The 24,756-nt window shown below is 43.1% G+C and overlaps 2 protein-coding genes across 5 annotated transcripts in view; both read right to left on the minus strand.

Annotated features, from left to right (window-relative positions):
* Positions 1–73: 73 nt before the first annotated feature.
* Positions 74–2,943, minus strand: rnf181 (ring finger protein 181). Its single transcript, XM_004072562.5, has 7 exons — positions 2,767–2,943; positions 2,187–2,291; positions 1,386–1,489; positions 1,170–1,306; positions 522–637; positions 360–434; positions 74–288 (listed from the first exon to the last, which is right to left on the minus strand). Exons 3-7 carry the CDS (start codon positions 1,469–1,471, stop codon positions 229–231), a joined length of 474 nt encoding a protein of 157 aa, XP_004072610.1. The 5' UTR covers positions 1,472–1,489; positions 2,187–2,291; positions 2,767–2,943; the 3' UTR covers positions 74–228.
* Positions 2,944–7,730: 4,787 nt separating this feature from the next.
* The window catches only part of LOC101171750 (paxillin), a 49,498-nt gene continuing 32,472 nt past the window's right edge, over positions 7,731–24,756 (minus strand). For 3 of the 4 annotated variants that reach the window (XM_020706164.3, XM_078952681.1, XM_078952680.1), the window contains exons 5-14: positions 20,667–20,850; positions 20,225–20,339; positions 18,879–20,117; positions 18,231–18,497; positions 17,722–18,123; positions 17,432–17,593; positions 17,173–17,346; positions 17,019–17,100; positions 11,795–11,943; positions 7,731–11,720 (exon numbers count right to left, since the gene is read on the minus strand). In XM_020706164.3, coding sequence (XP_020561823.1) covers positions 11,454–11,720; positions 11,795–11,943; positions 17,019–17,100; positions 17,173–17,346; positions 17,432–17,593; positions 17,722–18,123; positions 18,231–18,497; positions 18,879–20,117; positions 20,225–20,339; positions 20,667–20,850 — 3,041 coding nt within the window. In that variant the 3' untranslated portion in view covers positions 7,731–11,453. The remainder of the gene's footprint in view (positions 11,721–11,794; positions 11,944–17,018; positions 17,101–17,172; positions 17,347–17,431; positions 17,594–17,721; positions 18,124–18,230; positions 18,498–18,878; positions 20,118–20,224; positions 20,340–20,666; positions 20,851–24,756) is intronic. The other variant, XM_020706165.3, reaches the window with a different exon arrangement.

The raw sequence follows: 24,756 nt of genomic DNA on the forward strand, positions 1-24,756 counted from the left end.
GCACTGACACTTTAGACTGAAGAGCATTTAAAATGTTCAAGATTTTTTGTGTTCTCAAATTATCACACGAAACTGGTCAAATGTGGTTTTTAATAGAGCTGCCAGATGCAGCAGTTATTGTACCAAAATGAATGGCTCACACTAAGAAAGATAAGAGAGTCATGATTTCAACTATGTGCAGCTTGTACATTTCTGAGGGTTTCAGTAGCAGACTGATGTGGGGTGGCTTCATGTGTACATGGCTCCGTGAAGGTGCTCTAGCCGGTGCTCCCTCTGTTTTCTTCTCTCCTTAAAAAAAAAAAAAAGTTTTCACAGCTGACATGTTATATTACACACTGATCTCACATTTCCACACTTGCCTTGTCTTTTTTAAACTCCTCATATTCTGGATTGTCAGTCGGTAGTTCCAGTCGGCAAAGGGGACAGGAGTTTGTCTACAATTAAAACAGACAAAAGTCGTATGCTTTATGAAACTTAAAAAAAACAAAAAAAAAATTCATCAGAATGCTTTCTAACATTACCTTGCCTAACCATGGCAGTATGCAACCTGAGTGGAATAGATGCTTGCAAGGCATTTCTCGAACTGTTTCTTGCTCCTCGAACTCCAGCAAACACACAGGACATTTGACTCCTTTGTCTACATCAACAAAAAGTCATTTTATTTCCTGAAAATAATGCTTGGTAAATAAATAACTGCAAAATTAGTGATTTTTGTTGCGTATTGATAATCATTCAAGTCTATTGAGGTTTATTTTTTCAAAACAAAAGGTTGACCAGAGAGCAAAATTTCACATTTCGGAAATGAAAACATATTTTGTTACCTAAGGTTTCACAAAAACTTAAGTAATTTTTGACTTTTATATGAATATTTTTTTAACCAGTTCAAAGAATTTAAGAATAATAGAAGCGAGTAGTTTCTCCATCTTTCTCTTTATAGAAAACAATTACAGATAAATACAAAACTACATCTTCTCAGCTGAGGAATAGGAATAGGTCGGACATAATTTTGGCTCTGATCTTATTAAAGACACGTGCCTTCCTTATTTAAAGCAGGTAAAATCAAAGTCACTTGTGAAAGGTGTGGTGCATTTAAGGTGAGCCTTAATCTAAACAGAATATCTTTATTATCTTTTTTGTATAGCTGCCCTTGAGCTGGTCTGGTCGGTCACCTGCTTGTTCTGCAGAAATGATTACCACAGTCAGGCTCTGCACAACAGTTTTAGCAGCTGGAGGAGGAAGTCGCTGGTCCCAGTCTGACAAGTCTAGCGACCCGGAGTCAAATAAGTCCAAACCCTGCATCAAAGACCTGCACGCAAACAGATGAAAACTGATGAGTCAGAAGGAGTTTTAACCAAATGTGTGGATTGGAACCGGTCTATTCTCACCTGGCCAACTCAAGCAGAGCGTTCTGCCGGTACTGTTCCTCTGGGTTGGTGGGCTCACAGTTGTGCTCATCAAAGTAAGAAGCCATTCTAGGACCAGAACCTTACTAACAGACAAATTGGACATAACTTACTGATTAATGGTAGTGTCATTCCACCAAACACGTCATGAAATTCAACCAGTAAACAAAGCAAACCCTGTTTTATCTCAAAGCAGCCAAGACAGCATTGAATGGGGTTTGCGTAAAAAACAAAAGCGAAACATACTGTTAGGAAACACGAGAACAGTCAAGGAAAAGCCAGAGGTCATTATCATTTATGAGCAAAACTTCAAATATTGAAGGGAGTTTAACTGAAAATATAGCTAAAGGAAAAAAAGAAGAAAGTGTCGTTGCGTGCGGTCAGCCCTGAACTTTTTTCTTGGCTGCACGGACCAAGAGGAAGGGTTAAAGTTAGGATTACAGATAGTTAGAAACCACAAAATGGTTCCTGGGTGCGACTGTTTCTGCTGCTCACCGCTCCTCCAGGGGATGGATCAAATGTGGAGAACACATTTCACACACCTAGGAATGTGACAGCTAATCGGACTTTAACTTTAGTTTAAAATACGTGCGGCCAACAACAAAATATAGCCTTGTTGCACGCACAAATATATTTGGGAAATGCGTTTTCCCATCACTTTTTATGCTGGTCCCACGTAAATACGTGCGAATAACATCAGCTTATCAAGATAGCAGAACCTTTGTACACATCTTATATATTTTCTTATAAATGTTGATTCAAGAAAAACATTACAGGACTCACCCGAGAACTAAGCAAAAAAATATCATTCTTCCGTCTTTCTCGTTTCCAGGTCATATGGTTCTTCGTCCAATCAAAACAAAAAAAGTCTTCTTTTCTGTTTTTTTCCTAGATATGATGGCAAAAACAATTAGCACTACCGCCACCACGTGGACAGCATTGAAATTAATTAATTTTGAGGAAATGTGTGGTGATCATCTTCCACGGTTTATTTACAATTTAATGTCCGGAATTTTTCCAAGAATTAAACAACTCCAAGCAAGACATTTCAGTCACAATAGCCTCAGATACTAATTTAAAAATCAGCATTTCATGCAAATGTTTAAAGCTCATCTTTTACACATAAGGAAAAGCTTTTGCTGTGCTGGGTCATAAACTGAGGAAGACAATTTGAAGTTCCCTTCCAGATCAATGGACAGACCTAATTTAGAAAACCAATTCGTTCCAATCATTCTGGCGTAAAGGTCTGCAAGAATTTGTTAATATGGTTTAATCATAAGATTCCTGTATGCCCCAAATTCTGCTTACTAGGTGACCTGAATAACATCAACATAGAATCTAACAAGGCTTATATGGTTCTCACCGCTGTATGTATCGCGCACCCTGCCGGACTTGGCAGGGTTTCCTGGGCTGGTGCCTTCTGGGCGCAGGGTAGGCACTGCGGCTGAACGGGAACGGCGGCCAGGTGCCGTGCTGGGCGGCTGGTCGCCGCGGCGGAGGCTGGGGCTGGGGTCGTCTGCCCACGGCCGGTGTTTCGCCCGTGGCCAGTAGTTGGCGCATGGCCTGGCCTCCCGGAGGTCGACGTTGCATTCACAGCAGGGGTAATGGGGCTCCCTTGGGTGTTTTTTTTCTTTTAATATTATTATTATTATTTTCTTTGAATTTATTTCTTTATTTCATTTTATTTCTTTTATTATACTAATTATTTTCTTTGAATTTATTTCTTTATTTCAATTTATTTCTTTTATTATGGCCCGCAGCACTCACAGAGTGCAAGGACCATATTGTAACTGCTACGAGGGTCGAACACTCAAAAAGGTCCAAAACGTCAAAAAAACGCGTCAAAACGCCAAAAAATGGGGTCAAAAGTCGCCCAAAGCACACAATGACACGACAATTGTGTAACGCAACAAAAATACACAAACACACGCACAACACCATCGCACAAACGACAACGTTGTAATCGCAAAATGACGACAAAAACACAAAAAAGCCCTCAAAAGACAGGTTTAAAGCCAAAAATACATGCCCAGCCTATAGTAAAAGACAGGCCGCATTGAAATACATAGGAAATCCTAACCGCAAAAACTTCTATATTGTTTTTGCTTCGTTTTTATTCTTATTCTTTCTTTCTTCCACTTTGACCTCAAATTTGACCCCCGCCACATACCCGAAAACTCACCAAAATTGGCACACATCTGGGATGAATTGAAAATGAATTTTCGGCAAAGAGTACGTCACCCCCCCCACGACGATGACATCACGGCGAGCGTTCCCGTAAAAAAAATGAATGGGCCGAAAATCGCTTATGGGGCCAAAAAAAAATATTTCGAAATACAGTTACGAAACCAAAACACGCGTGTTGGAGATATCCCAAAGAAGTTCTGAAATCATTATGGGATGGCCACACGACCTACGGCTTGGCGGCCATTTTGTGGCGAACTCAGAGAAATGGCGATTTTCGTGTTTTTTCACAATATGCGAAAACGACACTTATGTTCAAGCGATTTTCACAAAATTGCACACACATGCCACAAACACGATTCTAAAACTACCAAAGAAGTTTTGTTGACCTTTGACCTTGGCAAGGGGCGGCCATCTTGAATTTTCATAAAAAAGCACCTTTAGTAACGGATACAAACGAGAACTCGTCCTAGGGATTTTTCTCGATCTTTTTGAAACTTCTCGGGCATCAATGGCAAGCTACTGTGGACAAAATGTTGGAATTAGAAGTTGTAGAATTTGAAACGCGTGCGCGTGGCGAATTCGCAACCGTCGCCATTTTAGCTAGCTCGCACATATTTTATCGGAATAGCCTGAAACGGAAATATGCGATACCCTGGCCCACACTGAACAAAATGATGTCACATACGACAAAATCGATAAAGGAATGTGGCCGTGGTAAACAAAAAACGATCGCAAAAAAAAGTGCTGACTCGGCAAAAAAAAATTTTTTCGGATTTTATTTTTAAGAATCGGCTAACGAAACCCAGATAACTTTGTCGGGTATATCCAAAGAAAGTTTTGAAATCATTACGTGGTGGCGACATGACCTACGGTTTGGCGGCCATTTTGTGCCAAAATCTGCCATTTTGAGTTTTTCGCGTTTTTACACAATATGGAAAAATGAACTTTTTTTCGAGCGATTTTCACGAAATTTGACTTGAATGTCCTTAGCGTAAGTCTACAATCACCTCTGGGGTTTCGTCGACCTTTGACCTCGGGAAAAGGCGGCCATCTTGAATTTTCTATAAAAAACACCTTTACCACCGGATTCAAACGTAAACTTGTCGTTGGAATTTTCATCCATTGTCTCGAAACTTTTTGAGCATCAATGGCAAGCTACTGTGGAAAAAATGTTGGAATTAGAAGTTGTAGATTTTAAACGGCGTGCGCGTGGCGAGCTAGCAAAGTGGCGCACTGTTATAACTCCTATGTTTTTCAAAGGACTACTGTGAAATTTGAATGCATGCAATAATGCCTGAAACTGCATACATTGAAAAACACTGGATATGGACATATAAGGAATGTGGGCGTGGTTAGCATAAAACCACTGTTGCTAAGGACGACAAAAAGTTTACTTTTACCGATTTGTCCGAAACTGACGTCAATCTGTTCGTCCTCCCGAGGGGACGAAAACATAAAATAGTTGCTATGGAGATAAAATCAACAGAAAAGCCGCCATTTTGAAAAAAAGTTTTTTTTTTTACTAACTTATGACACATAGCTCTCACCAATGGAGGAATGTGTTTTTCTGAGTCAGTTGATGATGCTGCTCGCTATGCTAGCACCTTTAGCCAGATTAGCATAGCTAGCATAGTTAGCATAATTAGCATTTTAGGTAATTTGTTTTTCTGAGTCAGTTGATGATGCTGATCGCTATGCTAGCACTTTTAGCCACATTAGCATAGCTACCATAGTTAGCATAATTAGCATTTTAGGTAATGTGTTTTTCTGAGTCAGCTGATGATGCTGATCGCTATGCTAGCACTTTAAGCCACATTAGCATAGCTAGCATAATTAGCATAATTAGCATTTTAGGTAATGTGGTTTTCTGAGTCAGTTGATGATGCTGATCGCTATGCTAGCACTTTTAGCCACATTAGCATAGTTAGCATAATTAGCAAAATCAGCCTTTACTAGCTTTTAATTTGTGGGCGGTGAGGGCGGCGGTGGTGCGTAGAGTTGGGCGTAGAAGGCGTGTTGCGTCTGCGGGCCATACAACGCCGCTTGCGGCTTTAATTATTATTACTATTAGTAGTATTTATTATTATTATTAGTTCCTTATTTATTATCATTATTAATCTATTTTGGGTTCTCCATTTATTTTTTTAGGGGGGGCGCCCTGGGGAGGGGTGCTAGTCAGGGCATGAATGGTGGGGCTGGACCTCCTGCCCCTCCGTTTTGGCACCGGGCCCCTTCCTTGCTGACTGTCTATCAGCGCTGGCGAGGCTCTGGCCTCTATCTGCGGCTGCCTGGCCGCCCTGGGAGGAGGGGCGCCTACCCCGGCCGGCTGGGGCGCCGGTCGCTCGGGGGTGCTTTCTTCCCCCGGTTGTGCCCATCTGCATGCTCCTCCCCGCTCCCACCCAATAAATGTTGCACACAGGCACATATGGCTCCGGGAACTGGATGGGGGGGTTATGCTGGCAGGGCTCACTGGGGGCATCTTTCTCTGGGTCGCGTCGGCGCCCGCCCTCCATCCACTTTTACCTACATATTAGACACCCTGATTCATCTAGCGCCTTGTGGGGATGGTCTGGTGGAGGGAGGCACGGTGAAACATCCATGCTCATATTTCACTGGTCCTCCCCACAATTTTAACTTACACTTAAGACACACATACTGCATGTTAGCAGCACACACACAGCAAATACATACCACACACAGAGGGACCCCGGAGTGGGGGGGGCTCTGCTGCTTGGCAGCAGTGGGGCCTGCCACAGTGGAGACCTCCTATTTTACCTGCAGCACAGACACAACACACCCACACCACCATACATCAGTGGGGTCGGGGAGGGGCGGCCGGTCTTCTCCCGCCTGGTCCTCTCAGGGCGGCCGGGCTTGTGGGTATCCTGTCGGGTGCGGTGGTGGTCTGGCGTGAGGCGCTGGGGGGGTCGATCGGCCGGAGGGTGTTACTGCGTGGCGACGGGGGGTGGGGGGCAACCAGAACATTGTGAGTATGTGTGCGAGAGTGCATGGGTGGGACGGACCTGGGGGCTGGCTCACTGGGATCCTCTGAGGCTCTCCCTACCAATTACAGAGTAGGGAGGGCAGTGGAGGGGTTTGGGAGGAGCGGTCAGATAATATGGCAGGTGAGGAGGGTTGTAGAGGGTAGGGTTATGGGGGTGGGGGGGGTGGAGCTGTGGGTGCGCGGCGATCTCTGGGTTGCTCGGGTCGGGTGCTGGCTTGCAGAGACGGGGTGCCGGTTGGGTGGTGGGCGGCTCATGGGTTCTCGGGGCCCTGGCCTCGTCCTTGGTCCTTGTCTCAGGTCTGGTGCCCGGTGGCCCCCATGGCTGCTGCCTGGTACGGCTAAGCGCTCCTGTCCTGTGGCCTGGGGGCCCGGACGCCGGTTTCGCCTATGCCTCTGGGCGCCGGGGGGGGGGGGGGGGGGGGTGTTCTCTGTGCCTGACTGGGGGGGTGGGCGGTCCCCTCCTCCCCCGCTCCCAGGCTGCTTGGGTCCTAATGCCAGGGGCGCTCCTGGCCTGTGAATCTGTCCTCCCCTCTCCTGGTCTGGCTGGCGAGGATCTGGTTCCCCTTATGAACACATGGTTCACTTTGGAAGCATGCATGTATCTCCACCCCCACGTGCACGTGCACACTGCTCCCTGTCTGCTTCATCCCTCCTCCTAACCCAAAGTGCATTGATGGACAGACATTTTCCCTCATCTTCGTGTTAGAATTTCACCTTTGATGTAATATTTGTCTTTCCAGCAGATCTGGTATAATTGTTACAGCTTAAAATAATAACTTATTCAAATCAGTACTTGTATCCCCCACTTTCTCACCTCTCTTTCCTTTACTCTCTTCCACCCCCACCCCCCCTCTTACATTCTTCCCCTTCCCTCCCCACAGACACTTAATGTAACAAATGAATAAAAAATAATACAACAAAAAGGGGTTTATACAAACCTATACTCTGGTTTCTCGAAGCTCTATAACCTGTTTTTGTGATAGTAAAACCTGTCCAACACAAATGGCCTTCAGCTCTAATCTGTTTGCTCAGCTGTTTGACAGAACAAGTTAGAAAAAATAAGAAAACCAATTGATATAAGAAAAATCCTGTTGCAACTTATTGTTTGCGAAACATTCATGTGCAGAATAAAACTATGACTGTAGAAATTCACTTTTAATATTTGACATTTAAAGTGACAAAGTAACAAAAAAAGTGAATATTGCATTGGTTAAAACTGTTACACTCATTTAAAGGGGCTGGTTACATGACAAATAGAAGGAAAACAATTTTGTCACTACAGTTACCTGAATAAAAATAAAAGGTACATTTTTTATTTTATAACTGTAGAGATAAAGCCAGTTGAGATGTTGGAGTAAATCACAATAGTCATCTGGCAAACCACACAGGTCTTTTTCAGTGGCCTTCACATTATAAAGCACTCTAACAGCACAACAGGACAAAGACTATTAACCTGCCTCCAGGAAGTTTCTGGATTTGCCAGTGTTATTTGACATAGGACTGAGAAACAATTCCAAGATCAATACATGCTTCAACACAGAAGTGGTAATCCGCAGTTGCAAATCTACAAGAATGGTGTAGCTGCATTGATTAAAAAAAAAAAAAAAAGAAGAGTAAGAATCTGTTAATCTGAATTGTGATCTACAATCAGGACCATAAATATTTGGACAGAGACACATTTTTTCTAATTTAGTTTCTGTACATTACCACAGTGAATTTTAAATAAAACAACTCAGATGCCATTGAAGTGCAGACTTTCAGCTTTTCTTCCATGTGTTGAACAAAAAGATTGCATAAAAATGTGGAAAAACTAAAGCATTTTTTAAACACAATCCCTTCATTTCATGGCCTCGTAAGTAATTGGACAATTGTCTTCCATGCTATTGCATGGGCAGCTGTGGGCAATTCCCTTGTTATGTCATTATGAGTGAAACAGATAAAAGGCCTGGAGTTGATTAGAGGACTCGTGCTTGCATTTTGAAGATTTTGTTGTGAACGGAAAACATGCGGTCAAAGGAGCTCTCCATGCAGGTGAAAGGAACCATCATTAAGCTGAGAAAACAGGGAAAAAAAGAAGAAATTGCTGCAGTATTAGGAGTGGCAAAATCAACAGTGTGGTACATCCTGAGAAAGAAAGCACTGGTGAATTCAAAAAGACCTGGACGTCCACAGAAGACAACAGTGGTGATTGCAGAATCATTTCCATGGTAAAGAGGAACCCGTTCATAACAGCCATCCAAGTGAACAACACTCTCCAGGAGGTAGGCGTATCAATATCCAAGTCTACCATAAAAAGAAGACTGCATGAAAGTAGATACAGAGGGTACACTGCAAGATGCAAACCACTCATAAGCCTCAAGAATAGGAAGGCTAGATTGGACTTTGCCAAAAAGCCTCTAAAAAAGCCAGCACAGTTCTGGAAAAACATTCTTTGGACAGATGAAACCAAAATCAACCTCTACCAGAATGATGGCAGGAGAAAAGCATGGAGAAGGCGTGGAGAAGCTCATGATCCAAAGCACACTACATCATCAGTAAAACACTGAAAGCAGTGTGATGGCCTGGGCGTGCATGGGTGCTAGTGGCACTGGGATACTAGCGTTTATTGATGTGACACAGGACAGATGCAGCCGAATGAATTCTGAGCTGTTCAGAGACATACTGTCTGCGCAGATCGAGGTGAATGCAGCCAAACTGATTGGGCAGCGTTTCATAATACAGATGGACAACGACCGAAAACATACAGCCAAAGCAACTCAGGAGTTTATTAAAGCAAAGAAATGGGAATATTCTTGAATGGTCAAGTCAGTCACCTGATCTTAACCCATTTGAGCATGCATTTCACTTGTTGAAGCCTAAACTTTAGACAGACAGGCCCACAAACAAACAGCAACTGAAAGCCACTGCAGTAAAGGCCTGGCAGAGCATCCAGGAGGAGAAAACCCAGCATCTGGTGATGTCCAGGAGTTCAAGACTTCAGGCTGTCATTGCCAACAAAGCGTTTTCAACCAGATATTAGTAATGACCATTTTGTTTTCAGTTATTTCATTTGTCCAATTACTTACGAGCCCATGAAATGAAGGGATTGTGTTTAAAAAATGCTTTAGTTTTTCACATTAATGCAATTGTTTTGTTCAACCCATGGAATAAAAGCTGAAAGTCTGCACTTCAATGGCATCTGAGTTGTTTTATTTAAAATTCACTGTGGTAATGTGAAGAAAATAAATTAGAAAAAATGTGTGTCTGTCCAAATATTTATGTTTTAGACTGTATATTTCTCCTCCCAGTGTCTGAATGCATCCCCCCTTAACTAGTATGGATATTTTATTGGTTTTCATTGAAAAAGGAATGATTTAGCATCACACAAAGTGAAAGAGCAGTTTGTGGATGACTAAGAACAGATTTTCCTTCAAACTTCACCACAAACACCATGCACATTAACTTCTACCTTCAAAAAAAGTGTTTAACGGATTTTGGAAAGAGTAAAACTGACTAACTCACAAAAGTTTACTTAAAAAATATCGTCAAAAACTGCTAAAAATAACACTCAACCAGTGAGCAACACCATCAAGCCCTCACAGTGTTTGCTTGATGGTGTTTTATTCAGTGTTATTAATTCAACATCTGAAAAGACACAAAATTAGGTTTAGCCAAAAGCTACATACACAAAACTGTTTTCCTCCTGTCTATTAATATTTAAAGAATCCTGTCAAATATAAAAGTATCTGCACACTGAAAATGCAGCTACATAAAGGGTATACCGCAGTGTAATGTTTTTCCCCAAAATTTAGAAATACCTTTTAATAATCGAGACACAATAGCCACGTTTACATGGGCAAAAGTAATCGGAAAGAACACCTGATCGGAAAGAAAATGCGTCATGTAAACGCGCCATTCGGAATACTCTGCCCCGGTCAGACTCGTTCGGATCAAAATTTATTTCCGATCGAGATAGGTGGGTTATACCGATCGTTTATCCGATCGTGGAGCATGTAAACGGTCATTCCGATCGTGTGTCACTACTGCTCTGGTTTACGTCATGCATAGACGGTGTTTCGCTGAGAGAAAGCTTTGGAGCTCAAACAGGACCGACCAGCTGCTCTGCGGACGCCTCGTGAAAAGCGCCCCTCTGCTCTCCCCTCTCTTTCACCCCTCACGAGGGAGATGCGGGGAAGGAGCGCTTCGTGCCCCCCAACGCTCACTCGGTCCACTGGCACCCGAGTGAGCAGAACAGCTGGATCAATAACTTCGTGTCTGATGGGAGGAGGATGCTTTGTTACGTGTGCGTTTTTTTTTGTTTTGTTATGTGTGGGAGAATTCAGACTGCGAGCCGTCCCGCCGCTCTGGGTTAGCGGCTGCAGGACTCAAGAGGAACTGCCAGCACACACAGCGGCTTTGGGGAAGCAGAAATAAATATCGCTCAGTCCTTAGAAACTGTTCAAACAATCACGTGGATTTGTGTTTCCAGTTGTGTCCCGACAAAATAAAGACTGATGTTATTCCCACACATTTACGTGCATGTTCATGACATCAATAAAAGCACGTTTGGAAGATCGTCTCTTATATTACCGAGCTGCTGCATAAAATAAATGTCTGTGGCAGCTGTTTGATTAGAACGGGACTTATTTCCTCATCCGGGAGTTTTTAACACTACTGCGCATGCCCAAATCATTCATTCCGACCGAAAGTGTGAGCCATGGGAACCTTTGTTCTAATCGGAAAAAGGTTTTCTGATCCCTTGTGCACGGGTGAATTTTAACCCGACCATTGATCCGATCAAGATATTCTGCCCATGTAACCGCGGCTACTGATTGGAACATATATGTCATCTCATATGTCGCACCAAGCTAATAAGATCCCTAACTGAAAAGTTTGACGAAGCAGCTGTGACAGTAGGGTTTGTCGTTCTGCTCTTTGAAGGTGCCTTTGTTGAGCTGTTTCAAACAAAAGGCACAAACAAAGTGCTCTGGGTGGAACTTCTTGGACATGGCTGTGATGCAGCGTCCTGTGATGGGCTTCTGACAGCCAGAGCAGAGGGAGCCACGCCGCTCGTGGTAGTGCACTTCACAGTAGGGCTGGCCGTCGTGCTCAAAGAAACTTCCATTCACAAATGGGGTGAAGCACTCCTGCAGACACAAACACACAAACTCAGGCTCCATTTGTCTTGTTAGGAATAACCTGAGGATGCTACGTTACTTACCCTGCAAACAAAACACTCCGGATGCCAAAGGCAGTTCAGCGCTGAGATGTAATTTTCCAGAATGGCTCTGGCACAGCCGCCACATTTTGGTGCGAACATGTCAAAGTAATCATTCCTGCAATAAGCTTTTCCATCCTTTTCATGAAAACCTTCAAAGGTAAAACAATTATTTTTAATTAGTTCGTAACAAGGATGCTCAGACCTCCTTACCTCCAGATACCTCTACTAGCTATTTGGGAAAGATATGGAGAATGAAGGAGTAGATGCGTGGAGTGTTTTGGTAATCCAAAACACTCATGGAAATAACACGGAACCTGGTTGAAAACCGGCTTTAATTTTGATTAAAAAATTATATCTATATATCTATATCTATATATAGATATATATATTTACTTATTTTGGACTTTTTATTTCAAAACTGTGGCTTTTGCTTTTCTATTTTAAAAGTGGTCTTTTAAATATTCTTTATTATTTTGAATTATTTTTACTTTAAGGCAAAATTTAAAAAAACTTTTGTTTTCTAGGAAATAGTTTCTGCAGAGCAGCAGGAGTTCATTAGAAATTCGCCTGAGTTGTGAGCTGGACCATTGGCGTGGAGTAAGCCTTCCCCCACTTCCTTTCTCCACTATTGAGAGCTCTCTATTTACACTCTCTCCCTTACAGCCCCTCTCAATCCCAACCTAACATTACTGGTGCAACAGAAATGACAAGCAATGTTGGAGCTACGTAATCGTACAGTTTTGAGACAAATGCCAGCTCGGACGAGAAAATCCAAGACATACATGGATCTGGTCGTCTACAAGTGGACATATTAGAATGGAGTGGAGCAAGGAGCTTATAGCCTGCCCAGCATATTTTCTACATCAGAAATACACTCTTTTCCCAGCTGCATTTTTTCCGTCTGCTCCTGATTCACAACAATTTGAATAAACAATATTTAGAAATGTTAAGCTTAATTGTCTGTGTTCCAAATTCTATTTAAGTGTCTGTCAATAAGATAAAGCTATTTTCAAAGCATCGGATGCAGTGGTGTAAAGAACCCCGCCACTAGAGTCTAGAGCAGGGTTCACAAACACAGTGCCCGCGGGCACCAGGTTGCCCCCTAAAATTCACTGTGGTAATGTACAGAAACAAAATTAGAAAGAATGTGTCTCTGTCCAAATATTTTTGGTCCTGTCTGTAAATACATCTCTTTATGTTGAGCAATAAAATATTTTTTGCATTTTAACAAATGATTTACAAAGTAGCAGAAATGTTTGTTCAGCCGCGTGTGCACTTAAAAACATAGCTCACTTTAAAGCTAACCAAGATTTCCCAAAATTTCTGCATTACCACTGCATAATTCATCAGCAGGTGTTATGTGTAAAAGAGATCGGGTTTTGGCATGTGATGACTCCCGGTGTGAAAATCATAAACAACATTTTCTCTGTGGATTTACACAGAAAAAAGTGCTGCACTTTCCCTCTGTGCCGTCAGTGCTGAAAGACATTGCTTCTGCATCTGAGACATTTGACAAAGTGGCAGAAAAGTACTGTGAAGTCATAAACAGACATGGGCTAAAACTACCAAAAAAAAAATATACCAGGTGTTGTCAGTGCAGGGCTCCAGACTAACTTTTTTCACTAGGAGCACAGTGGCCCCTAACTGAAAATTTTAGGGGCGCAACCAGAAAATTTAGGGGCGCATACCGTAAATCAACATGCTAACCAAATCTACTAATTTCCACTGTATTACTAATAAATACTTTAATAATAGATGCAGAAATTACAATGTGCTGTTTCAAATTCAGTGTCACATTTTAATCTCCACTTTTGAAAATGCAACAACAGGGAAACTGACAGCACCATCGCTGTCATGACAGTACAAATGAGTAAAGAAAACGGATGGAAATTTATCTTTGTGACACCAAATAGGTGCAGCCAAGATGCACAATAAGCGTGTTTGAGATCACCCAGGTGAACTCAACGCTGCGCAGATCACCTGGTGTGAGCCATATATTTTTGTTTTTGCTCCAACATCAACTGTCAATCATCGTTGGTCTCCCCAACGATCCAGGCGAGGTGCCGGTTCATCTCAAACACGTCTATCGTTGCATTTTCCCCACGTATTTTCAGTGAGTCTAAAACTAATGTTGTTTTTGCCCGCACGTGTTTAAAGTTCAAGCCCCGTTAGCTGTCACGCATGTAGGTGTGGGACATTTATTCTCCTCAGCTGACCCGACTCCCGCGGGACGGGAGCGGTGTGCTGCCGTAACGGCCGTGCATAACTGTTTGATGCGCCGCCGTAACCGTAACCAAAACACTAAACCTTCCTCCGGGTCTGTGAGACCCAGAGAAAAGTTCAGCACGGACTGCATGTATTCAGAAAATTACGAGCGAATAGATACGTTCTAGAAAGGAAAGTAAGGAACTCCTTAGTGTGGTCCGGGGAGGGAGGGGGCTGTCAGGTGTCCTGCTTTCAAGCCCTGTCATTGTCCCGCCCCCAAGAGTAATTTACACCAATGTGATTGATTGGTCATCTCCGTGCACGACAATGAAAAAGTGTCATTCATTAAAACTGGCGGGCTGCAGTTACATTAAATTTTCATATTAAGTCGGGGGCCGCAAAATATCATCTTGGGGGCCGCAAATAGCCCGCGGGCCACGAATTTGAGACCCCTGCTTTACATTAGCCGCAGGTCGGAAGAATGAATCAATGGTTCGCTTGCTCATAGCTCAGACGCACATATCAGGTTGTGACTATATTTGTCTCCGTTTCCTTCCCACAGATGTTTACGCGCGCGCGAATATCTCTAGGCCCCGCCCCTCCACATATTTTAGCCACTTACAGTGACTTACTCTTCTCACACGCAGTGGCCGCCTCACAGACAGGTATCACGCGAGAGTGTGTGCTCGCGTTTCATGAGTATGTGCGCGAGTGTGTGTCTGCCTGCGTGTGTGTGCGCTCGCGTCTCAGATTATTTCATTGATCATTGACGTGCCCCTTCCACGTTTAATGTATAAAAAATATTGAGGGTGGGGGAGGCAAATTTACTGGTCGCACATGTGCGACTGGATGTAAAATTCAGTCGCACACTCTCAAATTTTGGTTGCAAAATGCGAGCAATTGGTCGCAGTCTGGAGCCCTGCAGTGGAAACATGGCAATGGCAAAGTTGAATTAAAATATTGAAGAAATGCCATGTAGCGGTTATAATTTTGGTAAAGACACTGCAAATTTGGTCATCAGTTCAAAATGTGACAAGATTTAAAAATATGTAAGTGAATTTTTCTTTAACATTACATAATTGATAAATTATGCAACAAAGGGAAAATGGGAAAAAAAATTCTATGAAATGTAGGGATGTAAGGGATCATCTGAATATTGGTATGTTTCCCGCCTTGTTGTCATTATTGACAATTACTGTGAGAAATCATTAAAGTGATGAATCTTTTCACATATATGAGTATCATTAATCTTTATTAATTAATAACTAAAGGTAAACTGAGGAAAATTTGTTATTTAAGGAGAGCCTATCAAACTGGTAGACCTACGAATACCTATAAAGTAGCTCTCAGTAGCCGCGTTTACATGGGCAAAAGTAATCGGAATGAACGCCTGATCAGAAAGAAAATGCGTCATGTAAACGCGCCATTCGGAATAGTCGGAATAGATCCATCTAAAACTTATTTAGTGACATCACCAGATTTCTAATGGGATTTATTTTGAAATTCCACATCAGATTCATCTAAAACCTATTTTGTGACATCACCAGGTGGGATACTATCAGTGAGAAGTGAAATGACTCTGTGGAAACTAGCAGTTTTCATTTTACAGCTCTATCAACATGACAATAACGCTGTAATAACAGATTTCAATTGGGTTTTATTTTGAAATTCCACATCAGATCCGTCTGAAACTTATTTTGGGACATCACCAGGTGGGATACTATCAGTGAGAAGTGAAATGACTCTGTGGAAACTAGCAGTTTTCATTTTACAGCTCTGTCAACATATGGCAATAACGCATTTATAAATGATTTCAATTGGGTTTTATTTTGAAATTCCACATCAGATCGCTCTGAAACTTATTTTAGGAAATCACCAGGTGGGATAGTATGAGTGAGAAGTGAAATGACTCTGTGGAAACTAGCAGTTTTCATTTTACAGCTCTGTCAACATATGACAATAACGCTGTAATAACAGATTTCAATTGGGTTTTATTTTGAAATTCCACATCAGATCCATCTGAAACATATTTTGAGACATCACCAGGTGGGATACTATCAGTGAGAAGTGAAATGACTCTGTGGAAACTAGGAGTTTTCATTTTACAGGTCTGTCAACATATGACAATAACGCTGTAATAACAGATTTCAATTGCTTTTTATTTTGAAATTCCACATCAGATCCATCTGAAACATATTTTGTGACATCACCAGGTGGGATACTATCAGTGAGAAGTGAAATGACTCTGTGGAAACTAGCAGTTTTCATTTTACAGCTTTGACAACATGCGAGTGTGAAAGTGTGAGCCATGGGAACGTTTGTTCTAATCGGAAAAAGGTTTTCTGCGCCCATGTGCACGGGTGAATTTTAACCCGACCATTGATCCGATCAAGATATTTTCAAAAAGGTTGGTGACCCCTGATCTTCATGCATGACAATGCCCATCTCATGCTGCCAAGAATACCTTTGTATCATCAATTAAAGAAGATAAGCTGATGGTGTAGTCCCCCATCCCCCCTGACCTCAACCCTACTGAGAACCTTTGGAGCATCCTCAAGCAAAATGGAACTTGACCGATTAAGATGTTTTTGATTGGAATAGCTTTTGATTTCAGTAAATTTGACCTCTTAATGCAGTAAATTCAACAAATGACCATTTTCAATTCTTTAGAATTTATAAAATTTTGTGGAACTCTGTTGTGCATAATAATGTGGAACAGTGCATTTTAAGGGTTTTAATTTTGATAAAAATACTGTTATCTTTAGGTTGTTTGTTCAATAAAATTTAATATATACTCAATGGTAAGTGACATAAAAAATTATGCTGACTGTCTTTTACACTGAGTATTTAGAAAAATCATGGAAAAATATAATTTGCATAGTAATTTCGAACACGCCACACGTCCTCCATACTCCATACAAACGCCACAAGAACATGTTGGAAAAAAAAAAAAAAATTTCAGCAGAGTGGGGTTTAAAGAAGGGAATTTTCCAAAATGAGCTTGGCAATAACTAAATACCTTCTGGGCCAAAGAAGGATCCACACTGGGCACAGAAGAAATGTTCAGGATGCCATGTCCGGTCCAGTGCGGTAACCACTTTCTAAATGGACATAACAACATTTGATATGTGCCTCCGTCACCATGGCAACGCTCGTCCGTGTGCAAAACTTACATCCAGTATGGGCCCATTGCAGTAGTAGCACCGTGGAGAGAACAGATTATGGTAATCTTTCTCGCAGTACGGCTGTCCTTCTCGCTCAAAAAAGTTTCTGGAGCCTATTTCCTCCTGACAGTGCGTGCACACGAAATGTTCAGGGTGCCATGTGCGGCCCATGGCAGTCACCACCTGACCAGTTGGGAGAGTCGATTTTGAATAGGTTAACAGCCACCATGGTCATTAAATGCATCACAAACTCACACCTCTGACTCACCTGTCCCACAATAGGCTTGCAGCAGGCACCACAGACTCCTTTAGCAACCGTTTGAACTCCGAGTTTGTGGAGGTCAGACTGCAGGCTGCCCAGCATGTTGTCCAGCTTGTTGACCTGCGTTGGAGGCCCGCCAGAAGCACCACCTTTCCATTGTGCCATAATCTGAAATGTTTGAAAAATACTCATGGTGGGACTTTGAGCCACAGAAAAGCGAAGGAGATCAATAATGTGTTGTAAAATTCAGGGAACATCTTAAAGTGAGGAAACCACAGATGGCAAGAGACTCGTGCCTGCATCAGAGGGAAGATTGGATCATACTCTGTTTGGCAGCCTACAGACACCAGGACTTTGGGGGCAGCTGGTTGCACTGGCTTCACTGCAGGTGGTCTGGCTGGGGTGTTGAGAACAGGAAGGGGCTGCGGCTTTGGACTCTGATGGTCCTTAATTGGGGCTTGCGGAGGTGGGGTTGTTTTAATCTGTGGAGGTGCAACAAAAACTAGCTGCTGAACGTGGGTGGTTTGTGGGGGGGTGCAGGCAGGTAGAGGAGGTGGTGGTGGTATCGGGACAGGAGAGTGCGAAACTGGGACTTGTGCTTTAGATTCTTCTACAACGGGGGCTCGACAGGAGGTAGGAGGAAACAGAGGAGGGAGTACCCTCCTGGCAGGGAGAGGTGACTCCGAGGGAAAAACAATCTAATGAAAAGTAAAGACAGAAAGGAGGAAACAGATGGGAAAATGTGAAGAAAGCAAGAGGAAGTAAATGGAAATGTTTTTTTTTTCTTTCAAAATTGACAGCAAACCTTGTCCACATCAGTGGAAACCCCCTCAAGACGGAAACGCTGAGGTTTGGAGGAGACGACGACGCCCTCAGTCAGCCAGTCGTCAGACTGTTTGCGCCGCCGCTCTGAGCGAGCGATCCCCAGCTTCCCCTGCAGCTCCTCTATTAGGCGGTCCTGGGAGCTGTTTTTGTTGACAATGATGGGTCCCATCTTCCTGCGTATTTGGCCATCCCGGTACATGGGGTGAAAGTTGTCCGTCTCCTTAGTACGCCTGATCACTGATTTGATCTACATGGGCACAGCGAGCACCTTATTCGTCCATCCACAGTGATCAGAAATCAGAGTGAGCAGCATGCTAGGAAGGTCTTGACACACTTCATGTCATTCTTACATGCTTGGGTCAGAGGTAATGATCATTTAAGATGCCACTTTTCAGGGTCTCTCCTCATGCTGCACTATCACACAAAGATTAGTGCAGCAAAGCAGTACGTTAACTGTGTGCAACATCTAAAAACTTAAAGAAAAGTCTCATCTAACTAAACGACAATCATGCTTGCCTGTTATTGATTGATTTTATTCCCTTTTCCTACTTCTTACTAGCTGGGAGCTTAGTGGAGCACAACAGAAGAAACATGTGTTCAGGCAAGAGCTGCAGCAAAGCATGCATACATGTCCTGATGCAGACACTCTGTCAATAGTAGGAGTCTGAAGCAGGGGGAGGTCCAGAGCAACATCAGGGCTCCCCGGGCATGAGGAGGGGGTCATGGAATCATCCATCCAGCTGGCCTCTGTCAGCGGCGTCATGCTGCCATCTGTGTACAGCCTCTCTGTGTAAGGAGTCATGGTGCCATCCAGTCCGTCACGCAGGGACATTGACAGCTCCTCGTCAGCCCAATCCAGACCTCCGTTCCCCTCAGTGCCCCCGTCTTGTGAGTAGTCCGTGAGAGTGTTGGTTGCTGCAGTGAAAGTGTTCGGCTGCACACTGCTTCTGTCCATCGGTAGGATGAGCTCCTCCTGCGCTTCTCTGTGGAGATGACATGCGTCTATGCTCAGGTGCGCCTCCTGTCCTGTGTGATTGGGACTGAAGCTCATTTCCAGCAGCTTGTCCAGTGCCTCATCCAGGGAGGGTTCCACTATGGGGGGCTGCTGCACAGTGAGAGGAGTGTCACACTGGGCTACTGATGACAGCTGTCTGCTGGTAAAAGTGAACTTAGGAGGTGAGGGCACCAATACTGAGGAGACTGGAGATGGTGATGATATTTTGGACAGGCTGTATGCAGACGGTTGGGACACTGCAACAGGGTGGGGTAACAAGTCCGGAGGAGTAAGCCTTTTTGAAGGAAGTGAGTTATAGAAATTTAAATTATTTTTAAAGCAGCAAGCATACTCTTTGCTTAGAAGCTCCGCAGCACAAGACACTTTACCAACAGCAACTGAAGGCGAGATCCGCTCACCAGACAGGCTGGAAGACTTGGAAGCCTTCTGGTCCACGACAGTTTCAACAGGAAAGGCAAAGAGGTTGGCAATATTGGAAAGGCTCGAGCCGTTTGACAACAAACTGGAGTTGGAGGGAGCAGACTGAGAGAGGACTAGCAAGGTCTTGGTTTGAGAAACCAGCATGGTGGCAGAACCTTCCATCTCAGAGTCCAGGTCTACGTCGCTTGCTGCAGACAGTGAGGATGCAGGACTGTGAGCAGGACACTGGCCTGGACGAGGCACCAACCTGCCACCACTGCTTTCATCCTCGTCTATGTGCAGCTCTACACCAGCAGACAATGACAATAGAGTAGAGGCAGGTGGGTGGGATAGACTAAGGGAAGAGAAAGGCACAAGGGTGACAGCGGAGGAAAATGAAGGAAAGCTGGAGGGTGCCTTTCCTGGGTCTTGCAAAGCCCCCCAAGAATTAGGCTAGAGAACAGAAAGCAGAAATAGGATGAAGACAAAGAGGAACGAAATCATCAGAACTATCAGAGGAGGGTCAGCGTTTACAGTTTTTCACTCTTGTAGCTTTTTACCTTGAAGTCAGACAAAGAGGCCATCAGTTCATCCAGTTCCCTTGTGGCACAGGAAGCGGAAATTCTGGTTTGTTGTTGCGAGGGCGTATCCAAATCACTGTGGCGAGCAGGAGGGCTGTACATGAAGAGTTGAGGTCAGCTGAGATTTTAATCCCCATCAAGACAAGACTGTCAGAATAAGACTTTATTACCTCATATCTGTAAAAATATGCAAACAAGATTAAAGAATGCAGCTGTGTCTGCGCACACATGCAAACATTTTCTAATCCTCTAAATCTTGTTTTATTCTTTCAACACTTCCTCACACAAACAGACACATTTTGCAAAAGCTCTTTTAGGACAGAAAGCACCAGATGGTCTGATGTGAGTTCTGCTGCTTATGGGTTCATTACTGTAGCAGACACATTCAAGACTCAACGCGAGTCAAAGAAAGGAACAGCACCTTGGTGAAGGCACTGGTCCTTCAAGCTCGTCCAGCAGGCTCTTCACCGTGGGTCGGGATTCCTCCAACTTTGCACCGTTTCTTATTGATTTCTCCTGAGATGGGGGACTTAGAAGGATCTCAGGGGTGCCCCCATTTTCAAAGTGGATGATGCTGCAGGATGGTAAAGGTGGAGCTGCCTCTTCTGCAAAGTGAAACACAAGTAATGACACTTTCCACAAACACAAATACTTGACAGTAGTTGTCCTTTATCTGTCCTTTATCTAGCCCTCGTTCCTTTTTGATATTTTATTCCTTTAAGTCAGAAATGTATCAAGCACATCAGGACATACAGTACAGGAGAATAAACAAGCATTCAGCAGTTACTGCTGAGCTCCTAAGGTCCCCCTGCTTTAGCCACCACATATCCAGGCCTGTCTAATGTTTTCCAGAGACCATTCTGGATGATCCATAGGATTTGGACAATCTTGTGGTCAGATAGGACCAAAACGGAACTCTGGTATAAACACCACCTGCCATGTTCAGAAAAGAAAGAATGCTGAGTTGCATCTAAAGAACAGCAAACCCACTGTGAAGCATGGGGTCATCATGTGAACATCATGGTCTGGGGTTGCTTTTCTGCAAAGGGACCAGGATGACATAAGAATGGACCAAAATAGCAGCTACAGTCCAAACTTGGTGAGGACCTTTGACCTCTGTCATTGACTACCAGAGTTACATTCCAAAGTTATTAGCAAATTAAATATTTTCTGCACCATCCCATAAATAAGGGACTGTATGGTAGTACAGGCTCTTGCCTCACAGCGGGAAGGTCCGGGTTTAAATCCTAGCTGGGACACTTCTGTAGGAGTTTGTATGTTTTCCCTGTTCACGTGTGGGCTTTCTCCAAGCACTCCAGTTGCCCTTTACAGTCCAAAAACATGCTTCATAGGTTAATTGGTCACTCTCAAGTGTCCCTAGATATGCATGTGTGAGTGTGTGTGGAAGTGATTATGTGCCCTGCGACTGACAACCTGTCCAGGGTGTAACCCGCCTTTGTCCATCTGTAGCCGGGACAGGCTCCAGCAACCCCTGACCCCGAAAAGGATATAGCGGGTTTAGAAAATGAATAGATGGATATATAAATACATTCTTTAAAAACATACATTATCCTGGATTTTGTTTTACATTCTGTCTGTCACAGTTAAAGGGTATCTATGATAAACATTAAAGACCAAATTCATCTTTTTCAGTGAGACTATGGAAGCATTCTGTTGCATAATTAAAAAATAAAAGTAAATACCAGAAATGCTTTTTCATTTTCAAAATAAAGCTGCGTTTGTTGACTAAAAATTAAAATAAAAAAATCAATCTTCCAAACCGCATTTTCCTTTTTCAAAATCGCTCATTCTGCCACTTACTTAAAATAATAAAGAAAATGGTATTTCACATTTCATTTTCACAAAGTACTCTAGTAAATGTGTACCAAATTTCAATTAGAAACATCTAATTTGATGATTAAAATGGATTAACAGAAATGCTTTCAATTTAACTGCATCAATAGACTCAAAAGAAATTAAAAATCAATCCTCCAAAATGCTTTTTTATTTTCTACTTCAACACACTTTAGCACGGTTAACCGCGACACCGTGATTATTGCTGCTTCATCACCGCGGTGTTCAAAAATCCTACATCGTCACAGCTCTAAGCCGCACTGCTCCAAGTGGGATGAGCCGACACACCTCAAAACTATGTCCACCTGTTAAAATCCATTGAAGTTTACTCAGACAAAAAAACACAACTTTCTATGCGGGGGTGTGGTCGTGACAGTGTGGCAAAGTTGGGCGTCTCGCCGTTCACAAAAAAGTTGCTCTCACGTGCAAGTTCCTTGTCAGATCTCACTGAAATTAAATCGATTTGCCCCACCTAATTATTGAAAAACACAGTTTTTGTCACATTTTGACCTGTCTTTTCCCAGTGCTTTGTCCGATGTGCATGAAATTAAAACTGGAGGTACTCAGAAGGGTCTTCTCTCATAATCGGAGGTTTCATGGGTGTACACCTGACCGTGCCTGCGTAAGCCACAGCCAAACAGGAAGTGGTTGATTTCGCTGCACTCATAATAAAAATTCAAAAAAAATCTGCCTTTGTATCAGGAAGCTAGGATTTCAGAATTCAATGCCATTTACAAATCTCCACCTTTGATACGCAGCTCTATACTTGATCTTGCTGAAAGTGATTTCTGAAATTTCGGACTTGAACAAATAATTTTTATCATAACTTCTCTTTAAGCTATCAACACCAAACTGCCCAGAAATATACGTTTTTATTTGCTACTGCTTCCTAAATATTTTCTGAATTTAAAAAGTTACAGATGAATTTTGAGACATTTTTCCATCCAAAAATGTCCAAAAAAGTTTCTTTAAGGCAAAACTACAAACACCTATTTTTTTCTTTATTTAGCATTCAGATATACATACAAAACCTACAAAGAGGAAGGTATCTGTGTCCTACTGCCTTCCATATTTTTTCTGAATTTTAGGTGGAACAGATGAATTTTAAGACATTTTTTTCATCGCAAAATCTGTGCTTTTTCTGTCTGGACTCCAAACAAATATTTTTTTTCATAACTTATCTTTCAGTTATCATAATCAAACTTCATAAACATATAGCTGTACGTGTCCGAATGATCCCTGATTATTTTCAGAATTTTAGAAATGAACTGGTGAATTTTAAGAATTATTCTTCATTACATTAGTTTTCAACAGCTTTTTTCTACTCTAATTTGCAGCTACAACCCTTTCTCCCCAGAGTATCAGACGTTAGCCCCCCTACCCCCGCCTGCACCTCTGGTGTCAGGTTATTTAGCAGGACAATGCTTCCCTCTGCAGGCAATCCTCTGACTCCCTGGAAAGTTTATTTTGTCTATGCCTCTGCCAGTTTTAGTCTTGATAGTTATTTTGTTTTAATTGATGTGTTTTTACTCAGGTGCATCAGAGGCACCATTGCTGCTTCGTATGATTTTCGTTGATTTCATTGCTTAGCAGTCGCGGCCAGCTCAGATCATCTTCCAAAAGTCTTGGCCTTACTGTACGTGCAGATGCCCTCAAACTTGCCTTTTGCTATCCTGAGCAGCTCTGCACTGGTGGCACTTCGATCCAGCTGCTGAATCCCCATTAAGAGGTAATTCTGGCGCTTGCTGGACTCTCTTGGATTCAATGAGGATGTCTTAACAAGAATTGAACCTCTATCCTTGAAGTCCTTTTTTCTTTTTTTTAACTTGTCCTGTCCAACAGCTGGGCAGACAGTTGAGAGCTGAAGGCCTCTCGTGTTGGACATATTTTAATTTAACAACAGGGGTTATGGATCTTCTGACATACCAGAGGTATGTCTGAATAAAGCCCTTTTGTAATCGAGGCCAAACTTTATTCATTTTACTCATATTTGAAAATCTTTTATGTTGGACCGGACGGAAAAAGAAAGGAGGAAAGAAGAGAGAGAAGAGATGTTAGAGAGGGGAGGATAGGAGGGTGATTATAGAGGGGGCCCACGGTTGGTCCAGGAGAGAGCAAGGCAGGAGCCAGCCTGGAAGGGGTCCACAGGAAGTGTTGTAAACATGGCCAGACAAAGGCAGTTGTGTTGGAGTGTATAATTTGAGGGGTAAAGGGAGTGTGTACTAAAGGGGTGCAGTTAAAATTTGCGGGTTGGGCACTGAGAGGACATCTCCTGATTACTCACAGTGATGTCCAATCACCCTCCCCACCAAGGGCCCCTAAATGACTAAGGTGCAGTTAAAATTGGCAGGTAGGGCATCTCCTGCTTGCTGGCAGTGATGTCCAAGAACCCCCCCTACCAAGAGTCCTACATGTCTAAAGTGCAATTAAAACCGGGGGGGGGGGGGGGGGGGGGGGGGTATTCCATACGGCAACCATGGGAGGGGGAACACTGCCAAGTAGCTCCTCCCCCCAAGGTGCATCGCAGGCTGACCCCCTCCCCTTGCCCCCATCGCCCTAATAAGAGATTATATGAGGAAGGGGATAAGTCGGGGACAGCTGGTAGACTGTCCCCCGGTGGTCAAACAGGCGTCCCCCAGCCCCCCTCGGCATAGGGC

The sequence above is a fragment of the Oryzias latipes genome, chromosome 9 (genome assembly GCF_053564925.1).
Source record: "Oryzias latipes strain Hd-rR chromosome 9, Olatipes_Hd-rR_3.1".
Lineage (NCBI taxonomy): Eukaryota > Metazoa > Chordata > Actinopteri > Beloniformes > Adrianichthyidae > Oryzias > Oryzias latipes.